This window comes from Aythya fuligula, chromosome 5 (genome assembly GCF_009819795.1).
Source record: "Aythya fuligula isolate bAytFul2 chromosome 5, bAytFul2.pri, whole genome shotgun sequence".
NCBI classification, from domain to species: Eukaryota; Metazoa; Chordata; class Aves; order Anseriformes; family Anatidae; genus Aythya; species Aythya fuligula.
The window spans coordinates 19,093,119-19,110,621 of NC_045563.1; the positions used below are offsets into that span (position 1 = coordinate 19,093,119).

General features: G+C 42.1%; 1 protein-coding gene across 10 annotated transcripts in view; it reads right to left on the minus strand.

Annotated features, from left to right (window-relative positions):
- Positions 1-1,723: 1,723 nt before the first annotated feature.
- The window catches only part of PAK6 (p21 (RAC1) activated kinase 6), a 41,231-nt gene continuing 25,451 nt past the window's right edge, over positions 1,724-17,503 (minus strand). For all 10 annotated transcript variants that reach the window (XM_032188921.1, XM_032188925.1, XM_032188920.1 and 7 more), the window contains 7 exons: positions 13,981-14,598; positions 10,372-10,863; positions 9,960-10,093; positions 6,945-7,071; positions 6,625-6,750; positions 5,797-5,931; positions 1,724-3,837 (listed from right to left, as the gene is read on the minus strand). In XM_032188921.1, coding sequence (XP_032044812.1) covers positions 3,670-3,837; positions 5,797-5,931; positions 6,625-6,750; positions 6,945-7,071; positions 9,960-10,093; positions 10,372-10,863; positions 13,981-14,598 — 1,800 coding nt within the window. In that variant the 3' untranslated portion in view covers positions 1,724-3,669. The remainder of the gene's footprint in view (positions 3,838-5,796; positions 5,932-6,624; positions 6,751-6,944; positions 7,072-9,959; positions 10,094-10,371; positions 10,864-13,980; positions 14,599-17,503) is intronic.

The following is a 17,503-nucleotide window of genomic DNA, read 5'->3' on the forward strand; positions in this document are numbered from 1 at the left end:
TGGAGGCAGCAGGGAAGTTAGGGCAAGCACAACTCCTGGCAGCTGGCCGGCCTGCTATTAGCACCTTTGTTATCATCATGCTCTTCACATTTTCAGAGCTCTTTAGAGACAAAAGGGAAAAGCCTGAAAGTCACTGCTAAAGCAGATTAGTTTTCTGTGATGAGTAGATGCAGATCCCTCTATACAGGCTGTTTTCTCTGCTTCCTTTCCTGCAATTAGAAAAAACATTACCTTCAAATATTTAGCAGCCACTCTTCATACTGCTAGCTGCTCTAAATCTTCCTACAAACCACGTCCAGTTGAGAGTCACAGTTCAGGCTCAGTTTGTACCTGAAGATCTAAAATTATCTTCTACCTCTGTAATGAAGATATGTAGCTGACATGATCGTTGATGCTACAGAAGGTACAGAAGTGCTGCACAATAGCTACAGTATTTTAGAGCCACTCTCCCTGCCCAATACATCCCCATACAGTCAGGATTTACTGCTTATTATCCCCACTTTATAGACTGGGACCTAAAGCCCATCAAAATGTTTTCTCCAGGCGAGAGGGAGAAACACAGGATTCTTCTCACTAAATTGAACAGTCTTAAAAGTTGGGAGCCTCATTTCACCTAGGGTCCTTCTATAATCAGTGGTTAAAAGATAGGGGCCTCCAGGGAAAGATCTGTCCCATTCTGAAATGAATGGGATAATAAGCTGCTGCAGTCAATAGCATAGGGCCCTGTTTGAGGAGGACAGGCACCATTATATATACAGAAGTGCAATTGGGAGGTGACAGCAGTCGCAGACTCCCTGTTTGATTCAGCAAATTGTTCATATAAATTCAGCCTGCCATCTTCAAAGGCCTACTGTATGCTGATTGCCAGGGCTGTGGCAGCATGGAAAAGGCTCAATACCAGCAAAGCTGGCAGAAAGGAAAAATAAAAAGGAACAATTCAGGTGAAGCTTGACACAAAACAAGAGATACAAGTGTAACCTTGTTGATAGCACATACAGAAAGATATTCAGAGAAAAAAACATCTCAAAGCATAATTACCCACTGAGTAGACTATAAGCTCTTCCGAGCAGAGGCTGTATTTTGTTATATACTTAGATATCACTTCGCATACAGGAAATGTGGCTCCTGAACATTGCTGCAATGCAAATTAAAAACCTGCTCTGCTTATCATAATTCTCTTAACTGGTTGCATAGCTCTTGGGGAGGGAACTGTTGGCCCTGGAGACAGAGCACTTCAGTCTTCATAACAACCACAGGTTTATCTTAGGATTTATATTTGGTTCCACACTCATCTAAGTAATGGAGCAATTACTTGGTGATATGCCATGCATGAACTGTACAGAGGAACACACAAGAATCACATATTTAATTCTGTATTGGACAGAAAAAATGGATACTTTCTGCATTCCTCACAGATATGATGATGAGATTTTAAAATTTTATAAGATACTTGAATGCAATCTTCCAAGGGCTTTTCGCTGTCTTTAGTCAGACTTGGGCTGAAGTAGAAACAACATTAAAGCTTAAACCTGTCATCCCTTGCTCCAAGAAATGTTTGTTTCAGAATCCAGGTCTTCTGCTACAACCTTTTCTTGTTTTAAAAGCCACACAGACACAGAATAGGTAAGTTATACTGAACTTCAACATCCACACTCTTCCCCCTTACATCTCTGATCCCTGAACTATAGACATATTTGAAAGCATCTCAACACTGCAACAGGAATGTGAATAAATCAAGATCTACTTTAATTTAAAACACAAGTGCAAAGGATTCACAACTACAGATGAGCAGGATCATTTTTTCAAATTATAAATCTTTAAAGCCCTGCTCTTTTGCATAAAAAAGCAGTATATCTGGAATACAGAAACATTTTACATCAAAAACTTTCCAGTGCAGCTAAGGAAGAGCTAAACAAATTCATTTCAATTAACTTCATCAGCCCCAAACTTAGACGTCCAGTCTAGGCAAACCACCTACGATCCCTCTACTGGCCACAGGCAGAGTGGTATCGAAAGAAAGCAATTTCATCCTTCAGCAGGTATCTAAAATGATGGAGATGAATCACCCTCTGGAGGCGCTCTTCTCACCATGGTCTACAGAGGCAACCTATATGCTTCTCAGTCTGGGTGCCCACCATTTAGGTGACTGTCATCAGTGCAGATGAATTCCATCTCAAATTACTTCAAGTAATCAACTGTGGCTTCAATTTTGAAGCAGGATCTGTAACTGGAGTAAATAGCAGAGGATAGAGATTATTTACATCTTCTGAAGAAAATGCAGTTACGAGGTTAGTATCTGAGACAGTAAGACTGTCCCAGGAATAACTTAAATTCCAATAAATTTGTATCTGGTTTTCAAAATGGGATCCCAGTTCCACATATAAGACTATATTCTTAAGACCTCACGAAAGTGCACACCATCACTGTACAACGTTACATCCTGACCTAGAGTCCAATTACCTCAACTAACTCACTGATCAGAAACTGTATCATACAAAATATCTAAATCTATTTAAAAATAACAGAGAGCTGCTTAGACAACCAGAAACCTTCTGAACATATCAGCAAAGGGGTGGTGGGGAAGGGGATACCAATTACAAAACATACATCAAAAGTTTCCCTTCTCCCCATGTTCTGCAGCAGCAAGTAGGGGAGATGAAGGCTGAACAAACAGCCTCACTGTGAATGTAAGTATCTCTCCTGGGACATGCAGGACAGCTGAAATGTTTTCATTCTGTCCCCTAAAGCATTCCCAAAGTGCTGCCCCACATTTATCTCAGGGCAGCACTTCTTGGCCCCTCTTGTGAGAAAGGACTCAGAAGGAAAGCTGCCTGGAAACTACAAACAGGAACAAGCTTCCTCAGAGTCTCCATTCCAAACAGCACTGGAGGTGTTGCATATTATGAATTTTCAACCACAAAATCCTGGTGGCAAGAACAATTGTCTTCACAGAGTCTACTCTGAGGCCTGCCTCCAAGGGTTTCCCCTCCAAAAGTTTAAGAAATGGATTCAAGACTGACCACTAAACCATACATATTCCTCAGCAAAAGAGAAGCATGTTGACGCAAGAGAGCTGTTTGAAAACAAATATGTACATATCACATCTGCTTCCTAGGAAAATATGTACAGTTTTCTAGGTCCATGTTTAACTGAAGATTAAAATCATCTGTGGAAAAAGTCTCAGAAGAGAAAAATTGTTAAGTCTTTGTGCATTGTTGGACAGTTCAAAGGCATCTGTGCCACAAAATGTACATTTAGGTCAGCTCAAGACTCCAGTGTACAACTAACAAAACAAAGATCACATTTCTAACTGGAAAATTTTGTTCCAGTTCAGTAGTCAGCAGCCCAGGCTTACAGGAACTTGCAGGCATTCAGATACACAACCTCAGACTCCGCATAAAAATGCCGTTCTTTGGAAGAAGCAATCCAGAAGTCATGAAATACCTGCTTTATTCTTGAGACATACTTGGTCTCATTAGGAACTAGTACATATTGATTGTCTTCAGCAAAAGAGAAGCCACAAAGGCCAAGACTGCAAGGACAATATTCACATTCATCCTGTAAGAAGATCACTGACAAGTTCTGAGCACCATTCCCAGGACAAGACCGCCTGGTCTGTTGGTTATTTATAAGTGTTACTTTTTCCTAGTATTTTCCTCTTACGTGAAGTCAGCAGGTAGAGGTACGCTTTCTGTATTGCTGGATAAGGGGAACCAAGCACTCTGGAAGTCCTGTCTGGAGCAAAAAGGGGTGATCCAGAAGCTCTTGTGCCGTTGCTCTTTCTAGCGGTTCCCGGGTCAGCATCCTGTCCAAGAAGTCTCTCAGAACTGGGGAAGTCTGTGAAAAAGCAACCAACCAAGTCAGCAAGATAAAGGAACGAGGCAACAGATCAACTGACAGCAGGTTGCTGCAGTGGGTTTACTTAAAAAGGACCTGTGCAATTCAACTTTGTAGCCCTGTTTTTGCACAGAAACATAACAGGAGACAGCATGCTTTTTATGGAATAATGGTAACAACTGTCTGTCACCGGTAGGCACGTTTACAGGCTGCTTGTTTTTAAGGGGGCACACATCTAAGTTTATCTTGTTTCCCATTTTGTTATTCTTTTTTGCATTTCAGCTCAAAAATTCAGCAGATTTCCTGCAGCACATTAACTTGGGTGTGAAGGGTTGAGCAATTCCTTCTTGTACTAGGCACAAGAGTGTGGAAAAAGTACTTAAATGTAGGTATTTAAAATATTTTAAAAGTATTTAAATATATAACCCAAGTAGGATTTGAGAACCTGGAAACCTGCTGCTGCTGCTACAAAATTCAGAAGCTACAGAGCAGTGTACCAAAAGAACTGAATGACCTCAGCTGGACTGTCCTTTAAAATACAGGTATTGAGGCCAGCTGAGTCACTACATTCAAGTACCACTGAAAGGCTCTGCACATCTCTTGCTGGTAGTAATCCTCTGTCACATTAAAACTGGATAAAAAATTAACTTGGTGCATATTTATTTATTTTAATGCCACTAATTACATCCATTTTAGATTGAGGGCACTTTTCTTGCTCTGGTTAACTTAGTAGATCACAAAATACTGTTCACAGTGAGGCACAGCTTATTTCATGAGTGCTTTGAACAAACACTGTGATTGCCAGAGGATGAAGGCACAACACAGCTGAATGCCAGGATCCAGCTTTTATCACTCTGTCAATACATCTACCCATGCTTTAGCAAACCAGCAGAGATTATCCCAGGTGGTGTCTGTTTAGTCTGTTGCACCCAATGCTACAGCAATTGACCCCAGCGAACCATTAACTGCAATCAAAATGCAGCAGCTGTGGATTCAGCCCTCTTAGCTCCATGCAGACAGCAGGGAGACAGGAGGATGGCCAGAGGCCTGTTGATCCAGAGGTCTGCTGGAAGCCAGCTTGCTTCCCAGGAAGAAGTGGAACAGAGCAAGACTATGAACAGCTCTGGCTCTCACAGCTCACGGTGGGGTCGTCTCACCCATCAAGGTGTGTGATCCAGACCAGAACTGGCTTTACACTACCTAAGCAGGTCCAGAATGTGACCTTGAAATTTCAATTAGTGTTGCAAAGGCAAATAGAAAAGACAGCAGCTGTTGATGTTTGAGTGTATGCTGTTAGTTCAGCAGCCTACTCTGTTAAATAATTCAGTTTTAGCAGCTGCAGATATTCTGATTAATTGGAAAGGCCGCATAGCTTGGAATGCTGCAAAAGCTATTTGATCTTAGAGGCTTGGACTGAAATGAAAAGAGGATGGCTCTAAGTGATGACTAAAAGGTAATCACTGCATTTCTTATGTCACTACTAGTTTTTCAGAAGAAACCATGAGGCTGAGTTAATCTTCAAAGCAGCTGCAGTGTCCCCCATGAGCTGCTGTCTGTTTTGAGCTCTCTTGCTCTGACCATAACACAGCCTCTGCATTCCCAAAAGCTGCTAAGCTGGAAACTCTCCAGAGCAAGGATCCTCCTAGTTGTTTCCCTAGAAAATGAGCTACTCTATTTACAACAGCAAGGTACCAACTATTGCCTCCACCAGAAGCAGCTTTGATTTGCATTATTAGGTTTATGCCCTAGTGACTTCACATTACCAGGACTGTTTCCCAAACCAGCCACTAGCTGTCAGCAGCAGCTTGCATCCACTGAGGCAAAGAAGGTCCAAAGAAGTTCCCCAAGAAACATGTTCTAGCAAGACCGTTTTCACAGCCAGCTCTGCAGGGAACAGCTGGTATGGATGTTTCCCCACGATAATCATCAGGTTCACAAGTGCTTTGCCAGTATGCTCACCCTGTGGAAATTTTTCAGTTTGGGAGGAGGACTGTCACGGAGTCTTTTCATTGCCTGGACCGGAGAATCACTAAAATAGGGGGGTTCTCCATCCACCATCTCTATCACCATGATTCCCAGAGACCAGATATCCACCTGTGGAAGCCAATGTTCCATCAATACACAGCTCAGAGCAACAGGTCCTCACTACGCTGCTTTCACAAAGGATACAACACCCTTCCCTTGACAAACATTACTGAGAGTGTAAACCATTAACCCACTTAATGCTACTGGATCCCTCACTGCAGCTTAACAAAGCCAGCTTTCCACTTAGGACTGATCCATGCCGGTGTTGCAACATGCAAAGGTCTGCAAGTAACTGCTTGTGCTACATCTGGTCGGTCGGTAAACAAAACTAATCAGTCTGCTGCCACCTGCCCATAATTTCAGAGCTCCCATTTGTGTCTTCCCTGCTCTCCTCCCCACCCCTCACGGCATTGATTGATTTACTGATCCATATCACATTACAGGCTGCTCCTTGCTAACATCTGTCTACACTACAGCATATACAGGCCTATGCCAAGCTTCAAGTATAAAAATAGAGTAAGTTTACACCTTGTTCCAGGAAGCTGAATGTGTTTTTATTTTTTTTTTTTTTTTTTTTTTTAAACTTTATTTATTTTTATTGCTTTAGGTCAAATGGGTATCATCACAATCAAATCTGCAATCATAGTTATAGTTCTATTTTAAATAGCTCCTAGATGCTTTTCCTGGAGAGCCTAATGTTTAGTGGGACACCTCAAAATATCATTTGCTACCTCTTCTGATATTAGCAAAGTGGTGCCTTACCTCAGTAGTGTATGGTACCCTTGCAATAACTTCTGGAGCCATCCAGTAAGGAGTACCTACTAGGGACTTTCTTTTGGGTACATCTTTACTGATCTGAGCACAGAAACCAAAGTCTGAGAGTTTGACCTGTGCAAAGAGAAAAACAACAAAACTTTAAAATAATTTCTAAGCTATGTGGAGGGAAGCACCAAAGATAAAGAATACAAAAGGAGTAAGAGAATGAGGTATAAAAAAAGAGACTGAGAACAGAAAGGAAATAATGAGACAAACTAAGGCTACAGCAGCAGAAGACAGAAAATAATTTTTTGGAGGAAACCTACCCTTCCATCCAGTGTCAACAGAATAGAGTCACTTTTAATGTCTCGGTGAATGACCCCCTGAGAGTGAAGATATGAAAGAGCCTGCAGCACTGATTCACACACTGTTGCAATTTGCTCTTCATTTAGCCTGAAATTAAGGACATAGGTTTTTAACTGCATTATACTCTTCTGTGGATAGCACTAAATCACAAGTCCTGTGTAAAGGCACTGCACAGTTTTGAAGCTGAGCTGCAGGTAGGTATTTTGGTTCCCCATGACCATTACTCTTTCTTGTTCTTTCTATTCTTTCACAATTGTGTTTTATTGTTGAAAACATTTTTGTCTTGACTAGCAGCTTAAAGCTTTAATAAGTCTAATTCAGAGAAATCACATTTTAAATCTGGTATCTAAATTCATCAAGCAACATACTGTTTCAAACAATTATGATGCGTAAGACTGCTTCTTCATGCCAAGATGCCACAGGAACTGTTGAGACAGCTTCTTACTTTTAAGCACATATAGTGGAACTTGTTCACAAGGCCTATTGTGCAACTTTATGCAAAAAGGATCTAAACAAGTAATTTTATAGAGAATGGGGGAATTCCCTACAGATTTCATGCAGCTAGACAGCGTGGATAGTCTTACACCTAACTAAAGGTAGCACAAATAGGGGGAGATGCTGTCATTCCTGAATTTTATTAATGCTAGCACACTGTGTATGAACACCAAGAACCTGATCTTCAGAATCTCCTGCTGTGTGGACTACCAACACAAGAACCTTCAGGATCAAATTAAAGTTTAAAAGGGCAGAACTGAGAATTATTTCCTGTAGCTGAGGCCAATGCCAATGGTTTCTGCACACGTACACCGAGGAATGCTAGAAGATATGTACTTCAAAGAATCACTGAAGCCCCCTATTTGAGTACTTTTGATTCTCAGCCTGTCTCTAGCAGTTGTTTCAAACCACTCTTACTTGGGGGCATGGAAATGATAACTCTTCAAATCCATGTCAGCAGGTAAGACTGAGGAAAAAGAGAGCTCAAAATGTAGAACTGTGCAGAGCACGCAACACTTTCTGAATAGGTAAGAGCAATTTCTATACATTTAGGAAGGAGGTTGCACCATCACCTGAGAAATTCATATTTCTACTGCTTGGTTGGTATTCCACATCTCATTCTACCAAAGTGACCATCTGACCAGGACACTGCGTATTTTGGCTGCACTGTGCCATGCCTATGTCAGAAATGTATCTGAAGGATGGCAGGGGGCTACTTTACCATTACAATTTAAACTCTGAAGAGAGATGGACAAAAACTACCCCAGTACAGAACCTAACCTATTTAGAAACAGTGCTTTTTACTTTGGATATAGCATGAGCTATAAGGAAAGCCGATACCCTTCATAGCTTTGTGGTTCTAGAAGATAAAAAGAGGTATACTTTCAGCCTGTAATGTAAGGAATTTGGTTTCAGTCAAGTGACTGCATAGTGTAAGAGAGATTACTAGGGGATTAGCTCACTCCTGGAGATGCAAATCAGTTATCACCTTCAGCAAGTATTTAATGAGGGGAATGACAGTGTTTTCCTCCCTGTGAAAAAGTGATAAAGGCTTGCAGCTTACTTTTGATAAATGTTATGGTTTTAACAGATCCTGTTTCCACTATGTGGAAAAACAAGTATTCATTAAAGGGTTCGAAGGAAGGCTTTGTAAAATAATATCTGTGCTGACATCCCATGATGTAATTCTGTCTCAATGGTGGATACACACTACATAACCTTCATAACTTCATAACCCTTTCTAGAATATGTTTTTTTTGTTGTTATTGTTGTTTGCTTTGTTTTAAATTATAGTTCTATTGGCTCTACTAATACCAGCTATGAGCTACAAGAGTTTCACTGGCTCTGCAATGCCAGGACTCAGCACTTTTCAGGACTAAACATTCCATTTCCTGTTCAGGAGCACATACAGGACTTTTAGTGAAACCTTGGTTCTCAGTCCCTGAGACATACCTCTGATCAAAAAATTGGAGGGCTGGCCAGATAAGCATTTCCGAGACATTCCTTACAGGTGTGGTTGTAGAGGATACAGAGGACAACATGCATTCCTCCCCCCCACCCCCCCCAAACACATCACAGGTGCACATCCAAAACAGAAAACCCAGCAAAACAAGATATATGCCTTAAACCCACCATAAGATCAGTAAAGGTCAGTCAAAGTACATTAAGTGAATTAAAGGCATACTACAATTTTTAAAAATAAATACAATTAGCATTAGCAATACTACTTAATTGTAATCCAATTAACATTCTGAATCTTCTAATAGAGGAAAGCTCATTCTACAGAAACTCTTGGTCAGTCTTTTCTTTGGAGCGCCCTGTGCCAGTTTACAGCCATTTCAGGACTGCTCAGAAGCTGGGGGAGGGCAGGTAAGACACAATCCTCAAACTCATCACCAAAACTTTTTGTGAGTGGGACTCTGAAGAGGGCATTTGAGAACAATTTCTTTGCCCTACAGAAATGCTTTGGGCATTAATGGATATGAAGTGGTGTGGATACAAAAACAAATTTAGGAGAGTGTCCAGTAGTTGCTATCTTTAGGCAGTGAAATTTGGGAAGGTACCCAGACCTCAAGGACCTGCTGTGCTTCCCCCAAGAAGTTACCCACAAATTCTACTTTGCTAAGGTTGTACCATGGCAAACTATTTGCATATTCTTTAATAGTGAGCTTCCTGGCCAAAATACAACAGATATAATAAGCAATACTTTTTATGAGTACTGTGTTTTACAGGGGAGGTTATCAACGAGATAAACAGCGAGTATCTAAAGAGATCAGTATGGTAACAAGTTCCCTTCAACACCAGAAGCAGATCTGAATGCTTCAAGTGGATGACAGTTATGAAGCGCAGCAGTTTCAGGGCACTGCAATCACAAGCATCACAAGAGCTCTGAGGGAAACTGTTCTTCCCAGAAATCTCCACTCTGCTGTCGTCTATGAGGTGGACACACAAGCACTGATGCTTTGGGTTTTGCTTCGTACCTGATCTGAGACACGATGTCTGTGAGGGCTCCCCCCTGCAGGAACTCCATCAGCACCCAGAGCTCCTCTCCCACGAGGTAGCTCTTGTACATCTCCACTACGTTGACGTGTTGATAGTCCCTCATTATCACCACCTGTAAAAACACAGGGAATGACTGACCACCATGCCACAACTTATAAAATCTAATCCCATCTACAAAGCAAATACATGTATGTGGAACTCTATGAGTACAATGCAGTTGTCTCCATCCCTGCAGTCATTCATTATCTTAGTACTAGTATAATTCTGTTAAAAAGAAGATGTCTTCTTCCATCCCCCCCCCTTTTTTTTTGTTTGTTTTGTTTCTTAAAACAACATTTACTGTTACCATGGCTTTGTGGTGGACAGAGAACCCCACCTCTCTACATTTACCTCATTAAAAAGGAGCTCCCGGCGCTGCTGCTTTCTCAGGTCCATCATTTTCACTGCCACCTGACGCCCTGAGTGCTTCTCTCGAGCAATGCAGACAATACCTGTGGACCCTTCGCCAATCTTTACATAGTTCTCCAGCAATGTCCGGGGATCCCCTTGGTCCACTACCATCCTAAGGGCAGCTTTGAACTGCTCATGAGTCACAACCACTGGGTCTTCACTGGCCAGCTGCCCTTTCACAGAAGAGTCCTGGGGAAGGTGAAGGTTGCTGGAACTCGTCTGAGTCTGACGGTTTCTCGGAGACCCTGCTGGTGATGGCCTGCCTTGGGGCACTGCGATCGCCTTCTCCATTGTTGGGGATTTCTGGGGAGTTCCAGCTTCCGAAATCATCCTGGGGAAGTCAGATGCAGGCTGATCTGGTGGAAGAGACTGGGCTTTGGCTGCGGGGCTGTGGGGTGAACCCCATTGCTGGGGTCTGAAGAAAGCATTAGGCTTTGGGAAGAACAAATATGAAAGCAGAAGAAAGAAAAAATGCTGGTTAGATTAAGCAGCAGGCATCAGCTGCATCTTACGCCACTCTGGCCTAATGCATTTTGCAGCAGACAGAGCGCTCTAGGTTAAGAGCTCTATGTTCTTGTCTCCAGGCCTGCCCAGCATATGCTGCATGATTAGGGGAAGCCACATGGTTGTTGATTTTCAAGAATCGGCTACAGGATGGATGTGATGCTTTAAGGACCTCCAAAATACAGCAGGGGCTCTGTTCTCAGAGGGCTAGATATCAGCTCATGCTTAAAACAAACAAACCCACCCCCCCCACACACATAGAACCAGCAGCCTGCTAAAAAGCATTCCAACCTTGCCACCAAAACTCAGGGGCAACCTGAGTTGCAGAGAATTTGAAAATCCTTTATCCCTCTGGTCCTCTGATCTTTCTACACACAAAAAGAAAGGATTTCTGCCAAAGCTGTAAATCACTTTGATGTCTTGGCCTAATTCCCTCCGGGTAATTACACTCTGCCTACGGAAAACTCTCCCTGCACTTTCCACGGGTACCTGCCGAGCATTCCTGTTGATCAGGCACAGAATTAGCTCTCTGTTTTGGGAAAAGCACAACCAACCAGAACAGCTGCGGATGGCCAGGGCAGCACGTCAGCTGCGCAGAGCCACCTGCCACATCACGGGCTTACAACCGATCTCCAATGATCTGGGGTTAGCAGTGCTCTTTCCTGAAGTACTCGAGGCTTTTTGGAGACCTCCCACTCAAGTACCAAGCCAGCCCAACCCTGTTTAGTTTGAGATGTAGTAAGATCACAGCCTGCAGTAACATGGCTTCAGGGTATGCATTCCCATGCTAGCAGTACACATCAGTCTCCCAAGAAGGAAAAATCTTGAATCTTGCTCATACTCACCCTCAAAATGCTGACTAATTAAAACACCTAGCAGGTTAGGTATAAAATACATTATACTTTGTCATATTTAACTAATAGTGGATCTGACAACGTAGCGCTTCAGAAAGAGCCAACCAGCCACTCATATTATGGGACAAATAAAAACTTCAAAGCAACAGGCTTTTTTGCTCTTACAATCCAGACAGAGTGTTAATAAAGTTAATAATATGGGCATGGGAACTGAAGATTAGCAGCAGAGAAATTTTTAAAAGAACATTCATTTTCTCTCAGAAAATATTCGTGTAGAGCTTAATTACATCCACCTCGCTTTTTTAAAATCAAGGATTTCTGAGAACAGTAAAATCTGCATAAGCCAAGCATATGCACACAGCCCCTGAATGTTTGATTTAGCAGGTCCTGGCACCGTGGTGCTGGAGTGCACAAACTGCCTGTCAGAAGTTACTTCCTCTTCATTTACCAGCTCCACCCCTGCAGTTCTGTGGAGACATGCTCATGGCAGCGAAATATCTATTTCCCAACTCTTGTTTTGTCTCAGGAGGGAGGGAAAAAAAAAAAAAAAAAAGATTTTATATAACCTAGAGCAGGCAAAAGGGCATAACTCGCATGCAAGCTCACACATGTTTGTCTAACCACACTAAGTATTATTTCCTGCTCTGGTTATTTGACAGCCCCTGTACACACGTTTGCAGTCGCTGGACGTTTTGATGTGTCACTGCTCTCCCACTTCTCCCCCCATGCTAGGCCAAAAGGAAAGGGCCCTCCACCTTACCGTGGTGACCACTGGCAGCCTGTCAAAGCACGTAGCCCCCCATTTTCAGTCAGATGTCCCCTCTCCATTTCTTTTGCAATTAGACATTTCTTAAATGTCACAGCTGCACACCATCATCTCCATTTGGAAGGGAGATTCCAGATTTAATCACTGAAGATAAACAATTGCCAGTGACAGCACAGATCCTTCACTGAAGCAGAGAGATGGACTAGATAACCTCAAGGTCTCACAAATAGCTCGAGTTCAAAACACACCCAAGCACGTGCACGCACACGTGCTATCTGGCCAGTAACCTCTGCTCCTCCTTGTGAAAGTGCAGAGGCATGGAAAAGACACTCTTGCCAGAGAAGAAAGAAGAGGTTAGTCCTCCTAAGTACTCATGGACAGGCCTCCAGCCAGTACAGATCAGCCTAGAGTCACTGAGACAGCATATAAGTATGGTTTGTGCTACAGAAAAACTGCATTCCTCCAAAACCCCACTCCCTCAGGAAGGGAATCTACAGGGAGAAGGCTGCGTTGGAAAGCCTTGAGCCTGATCCTTATGCAAACTGCAAGTGTTCCTGCAACAAGCTGGGCTGGAGCTTGCAACACTCATTAGAGCAATCCGTTTTGTTGGGCCAATGGTTCCTGTCATCTTCCTCTGAGTTCAGGACTCCTCATCTGCAAGAAATTAGCCTGGCCGAGCACCAGCACAGCACAGCCTTAAAAATGCTCAACAGCTGTGCAAGGACAATGAGTGCTAGGTTAGTCTGTGATGAATTAGAAGGAATGGCCTGAAGGGCTGTATTTCCTATCTAGTAAAAGGACCTGGAGTTTTTCTCATAGATTAATAAGTGAGTCACTCATTCAGGGTAGCTTTCCTGGGGGAGACGTAGCTATGAGCTGTCCCATCTGCAGCAAAACCCAAGTCAGATTTCCTGTTTGACAGTACTGTGGGTGCTGATACAAACATTCCTGTTGTAGGCAAGTTGGCAGATAAGCTATAACCACCAGACTCCACTGAAGTAGTCGTATTTTGCACAGGCAAAATAATACATTCCTAATGTAAATTATGGAAATTGCACAAATAGAAAAAGCACATTTATGTTAGTATAAGGGTATTTAAGTTATGCCTTTACAAATACAAAAGGGCAAAAATTAGTAAGTCCAGTGTCTCCTACCCACCCGACACCCCTGCATGTACAGCTTCACTAACAAGGCTTTCCGATGGAGATTGTGCTGCTGTTTTGAACTATGCCTAGCAGTATATGCTGTGAAGCCTAAGAGTATGTGTTTCCTCCAGCCAGGACTATTTTGATTCCAGCATTAATCACAACAGTAACAGCTGGTTGTGCATTGTTTGCAATTAAATTTGTTCTGCTGTTTTAAGTAACCTCTGGAACTCTAAAGTTAACACTGCATTCATCATTTAAAAATAAGGAATAACTGTACCTTTATATGCAGGGAAGGGCCTGACTTGTTTGAGCTGCTGGAGGAGGGGAACACACTGCGTAACAGCCTCCTCTTCAAGCTGTTCTCCCTTGATTTGGAGCTAGGGCTGCCCTCTCCTGAGGGCCTGGAGTTTGCTTGTCGTACTAGACAAGGTTGAGGCCAGCACTCTTCTGAGCTCTTTTTTCCCATTTTGTCACTCTCCCCTGGCAGAGCAGGCACATGCTGCAGACCAGAGGCGCGCTGGAGGCAGCTGCCATCAGCACCCTGGAACTCCGAAGGCCCAAGGGACTGGGCTTTCATAACCATACCATTGGGATGAGACTGTCCATCCAGTCTGGGTTTGTAATCAGGCCACATAGTCTGCCTCCGGGTCACCTTGGTCCCACCATTGCAATTGAGGTAGTTTCCATATCTGTCTGCCCAGTCTGCTTCAGGGCTCTGAAGATACATGTCTGGGGGTCTGTCTTCCCCCAGGAGCCCAAGGGACTGGGCTCTCCTCCTGCTGGTGGGGCTCCTTCCCCTCAGAGTGTTGGAACTGATGGCAGAAAGCTTCTGGATATCGTTGAGTATCCCAGAGATATAGCCTTCCACTTCCACGGTGCTGCCCCTCACCACTGTCTGTGAAACACAGAAAATGGGGGAAAAAGTCAGAGATTTACAATTTGAGGTTCAGTTAATCTTGACAAAGTTTAGATTTTGTCTGTCTAGCCAAAGCAGACCCAGGGAATTTAGTAAAGTAAGTTAAAAAATAATGATAATAAAAGGACAGAAAAATTTAATTTTCCTTTACTGAGGGAAAAAAAAAATGAATCATTGGGTGACATGCTTATTTAACAGAAGCAGCAGTGCTTTCAGCCAGAACAGTGAATCCTGCTGCTGCACTTGCATCCTAAAGGACAACCTTAGAGCAAAACTGGGTGTATTTAGTACTCCCTCCTGTGCCACACTACATCACTAACTTAGGCTCAACAAGCTCCTGAGAACTAATAGTCCTCCAAAGAAGTTACAGCATGCCGCAAGCTTTATCTGCATCAATCACCTTGCCATTCCAGGATAAGGTTCATCACTCCCCTGTACCACTCTCAGTACCATTGTAATCAGCATCCCTTAGTCTCGTTGTCTACTATTTTTGCTAATGCATCTTAATCTCAACCAATGCATACCACGCTGTTCCAACGCTGTATTTCTCCTCTGTTCTGCCAAGCTATTATAATTAAAAATGATGAACAAAGGGTCACACCAGCTCACAAATGCCTTGTAAGCAAGTGATGGAGAACAAGGCTTCCATCCAAACAAGCAACAGCACTACAGAAGTAGGACACTTGAAGCTGTCATTATATTACATAGTGCTCTACCTTGTTTATTCTAGAACTGAAATGCTTACAGAAGCTTTTTTAGTGCTGGAAACCAAAATGTTTTATTTCTTCATAGAAATTTACAGCATAGAATCGCTCCTGCACTTTCATGAATCTCTGCCTGAGGAAAATCCTTCCCTGGAGTGATGGCAATCTCCTGTTTGCTAACTGAACTCTGGGGATCTTCTAAGGATGCTGAATTAATTACACCAAGCCTAATATTTAGCTCATACAAAACAGCAGCTCCAGTAATTTCAACAGAATGCCACCACAGTGCATGAAATGCACCTGGCTTGCTCAGTGTCCGGGAACAAAAGGCAAAAGGGAAAGATTTTGTCAAACAAGGTGAAGAAAGAATAATCCAACTGATAACACTGCACACACAACATCACCTGCAGCTGAAAATTCTGCTCTTCAGTCCTGTTGTAGCAATATATCTCACCATATACATGCACCTTCCTCTGCAGCCTGTCAAGTAAATAACATGCTGAAGGCACTAATTCCTCAACTTGGTTCCATCATTTTTGCACAAAAATTGGTAGGAAAAAAATGCCAGAAATAAAGATACTCAGTCTTTTAAACTTGTCATTGGGGTGGGAAGAGTCTTCATTCTAATTCATCCTTTAGAGACTTAAGACATATCAGGTTACTTCAGTAATGTACTCAGTTAAGAGCACAAGATCGTAAATGAGTCTGAGCAAGGACAGATGGAATGTTCATGTCCCTAAGTAACACAGCCCTCAGCAGGATGCCTCCACACCCTTGCACAGGGAAGATGGGAGAGAAGGAGGCCCTCCTCCACAGCTCACTGATGTGCTCAGTGTTTCTACGAACTTGGGAAAAGAATAGCTCAAAATAAAGTTAAAAGAAATCTCAAGAAGCCAAATAGTCCAAAGTAGAGGGACAAAAATCATTCCAGAAAGGACTTCTGTCCAGCATGTTCACAAAATACGAAGTCTCCAAGAAAAGATGCTGTTGCCTTTTCAGAAAATCCATTAAATTGTTCACCTTATATTTTAGATAAAAACATCTTAAAATTAGACTAAGTCACACCTGTTGCACTTCCAACCCATTAAGTCAGTCCTATCCCCTGTGGACGGTGAAGATACGAGTTAGCTGTACTTTGCAGTCATATTTAAAGACTGCATCAGATTAATGAATAAGCATCTAAGTTTGAGGCAAACCTATAGGGAATGCTCTTACAGACATCATGTCTTACTGACCAAGATCTAAAAGTGATATTTTTAAAAAGAAAAGTGACCATTTACAAGCCACAAACAGTACATGTCAAAAAACAACAATAACAAAGAAAAACATACACACTATGAAAGCTGAATCCAGAACCTTATGTATAAGGGCTCAGCTTAACAGGGCCAATTAGCACTTACACACACACACACACACAAAAAATAAATAAAAAAAAATCTTACTATCAATCTTACTATCGATTGGTATTATTGAATGGGAATTTGTTCAAGCGAAGTTTAACAGGAATAAATCAACTATACAATGCAATCTAAAAGCATATTTGCACCTGGACTTACTGGGCAAAAAGAAAAAAAAAAGTATTCATTTAAGAGTCTTTTGCAGTTTTTAAAGACTATTAGGCATTCTAACCATGTTCTCTTAAAAGTTTTGCAACTTCTTCTTGCTTTTACCATCTACAGATATAAAAAGTCATAAATGAAAGTACTGACCAGTATCAGACTCAGGAAAAACTCCAGTTTCTCCACTCTGTGGTCGTTTCTATATTTGATAGTGATGCCTCAAACTATTCCTTGAGTATACTTTTCCTAAATACTTAAGAAAAACTTAAGTTTGCTCTGGGAATGTCATAAGTAACAACATCAAGAGCCTAACTCAAGATGTAGGAGAGATCCATCATTTCTCCCTGACCCAAAGCCTGTTAACTTGTCATAGAAGGAAATTGGGTTGCTTGCCATGATTGGCTTGTTCTCGATAAATCCATGCAGGCTACTAGCTACTTCCCTGTTATCTTCTAGGAAGTGATTGCAAATAGATTACTTGCCTATTTGTTCCAGTTTCTTTCCGGGAATTGAAATTATTCTGACTGATCTGTAATTCCTTGAATTTTATTAGGCCCAGCTGACTTGAAAATATCTAACTTATCTAAAAAGTCTCATGTGTTCTTCCCTTATTTTATCCTG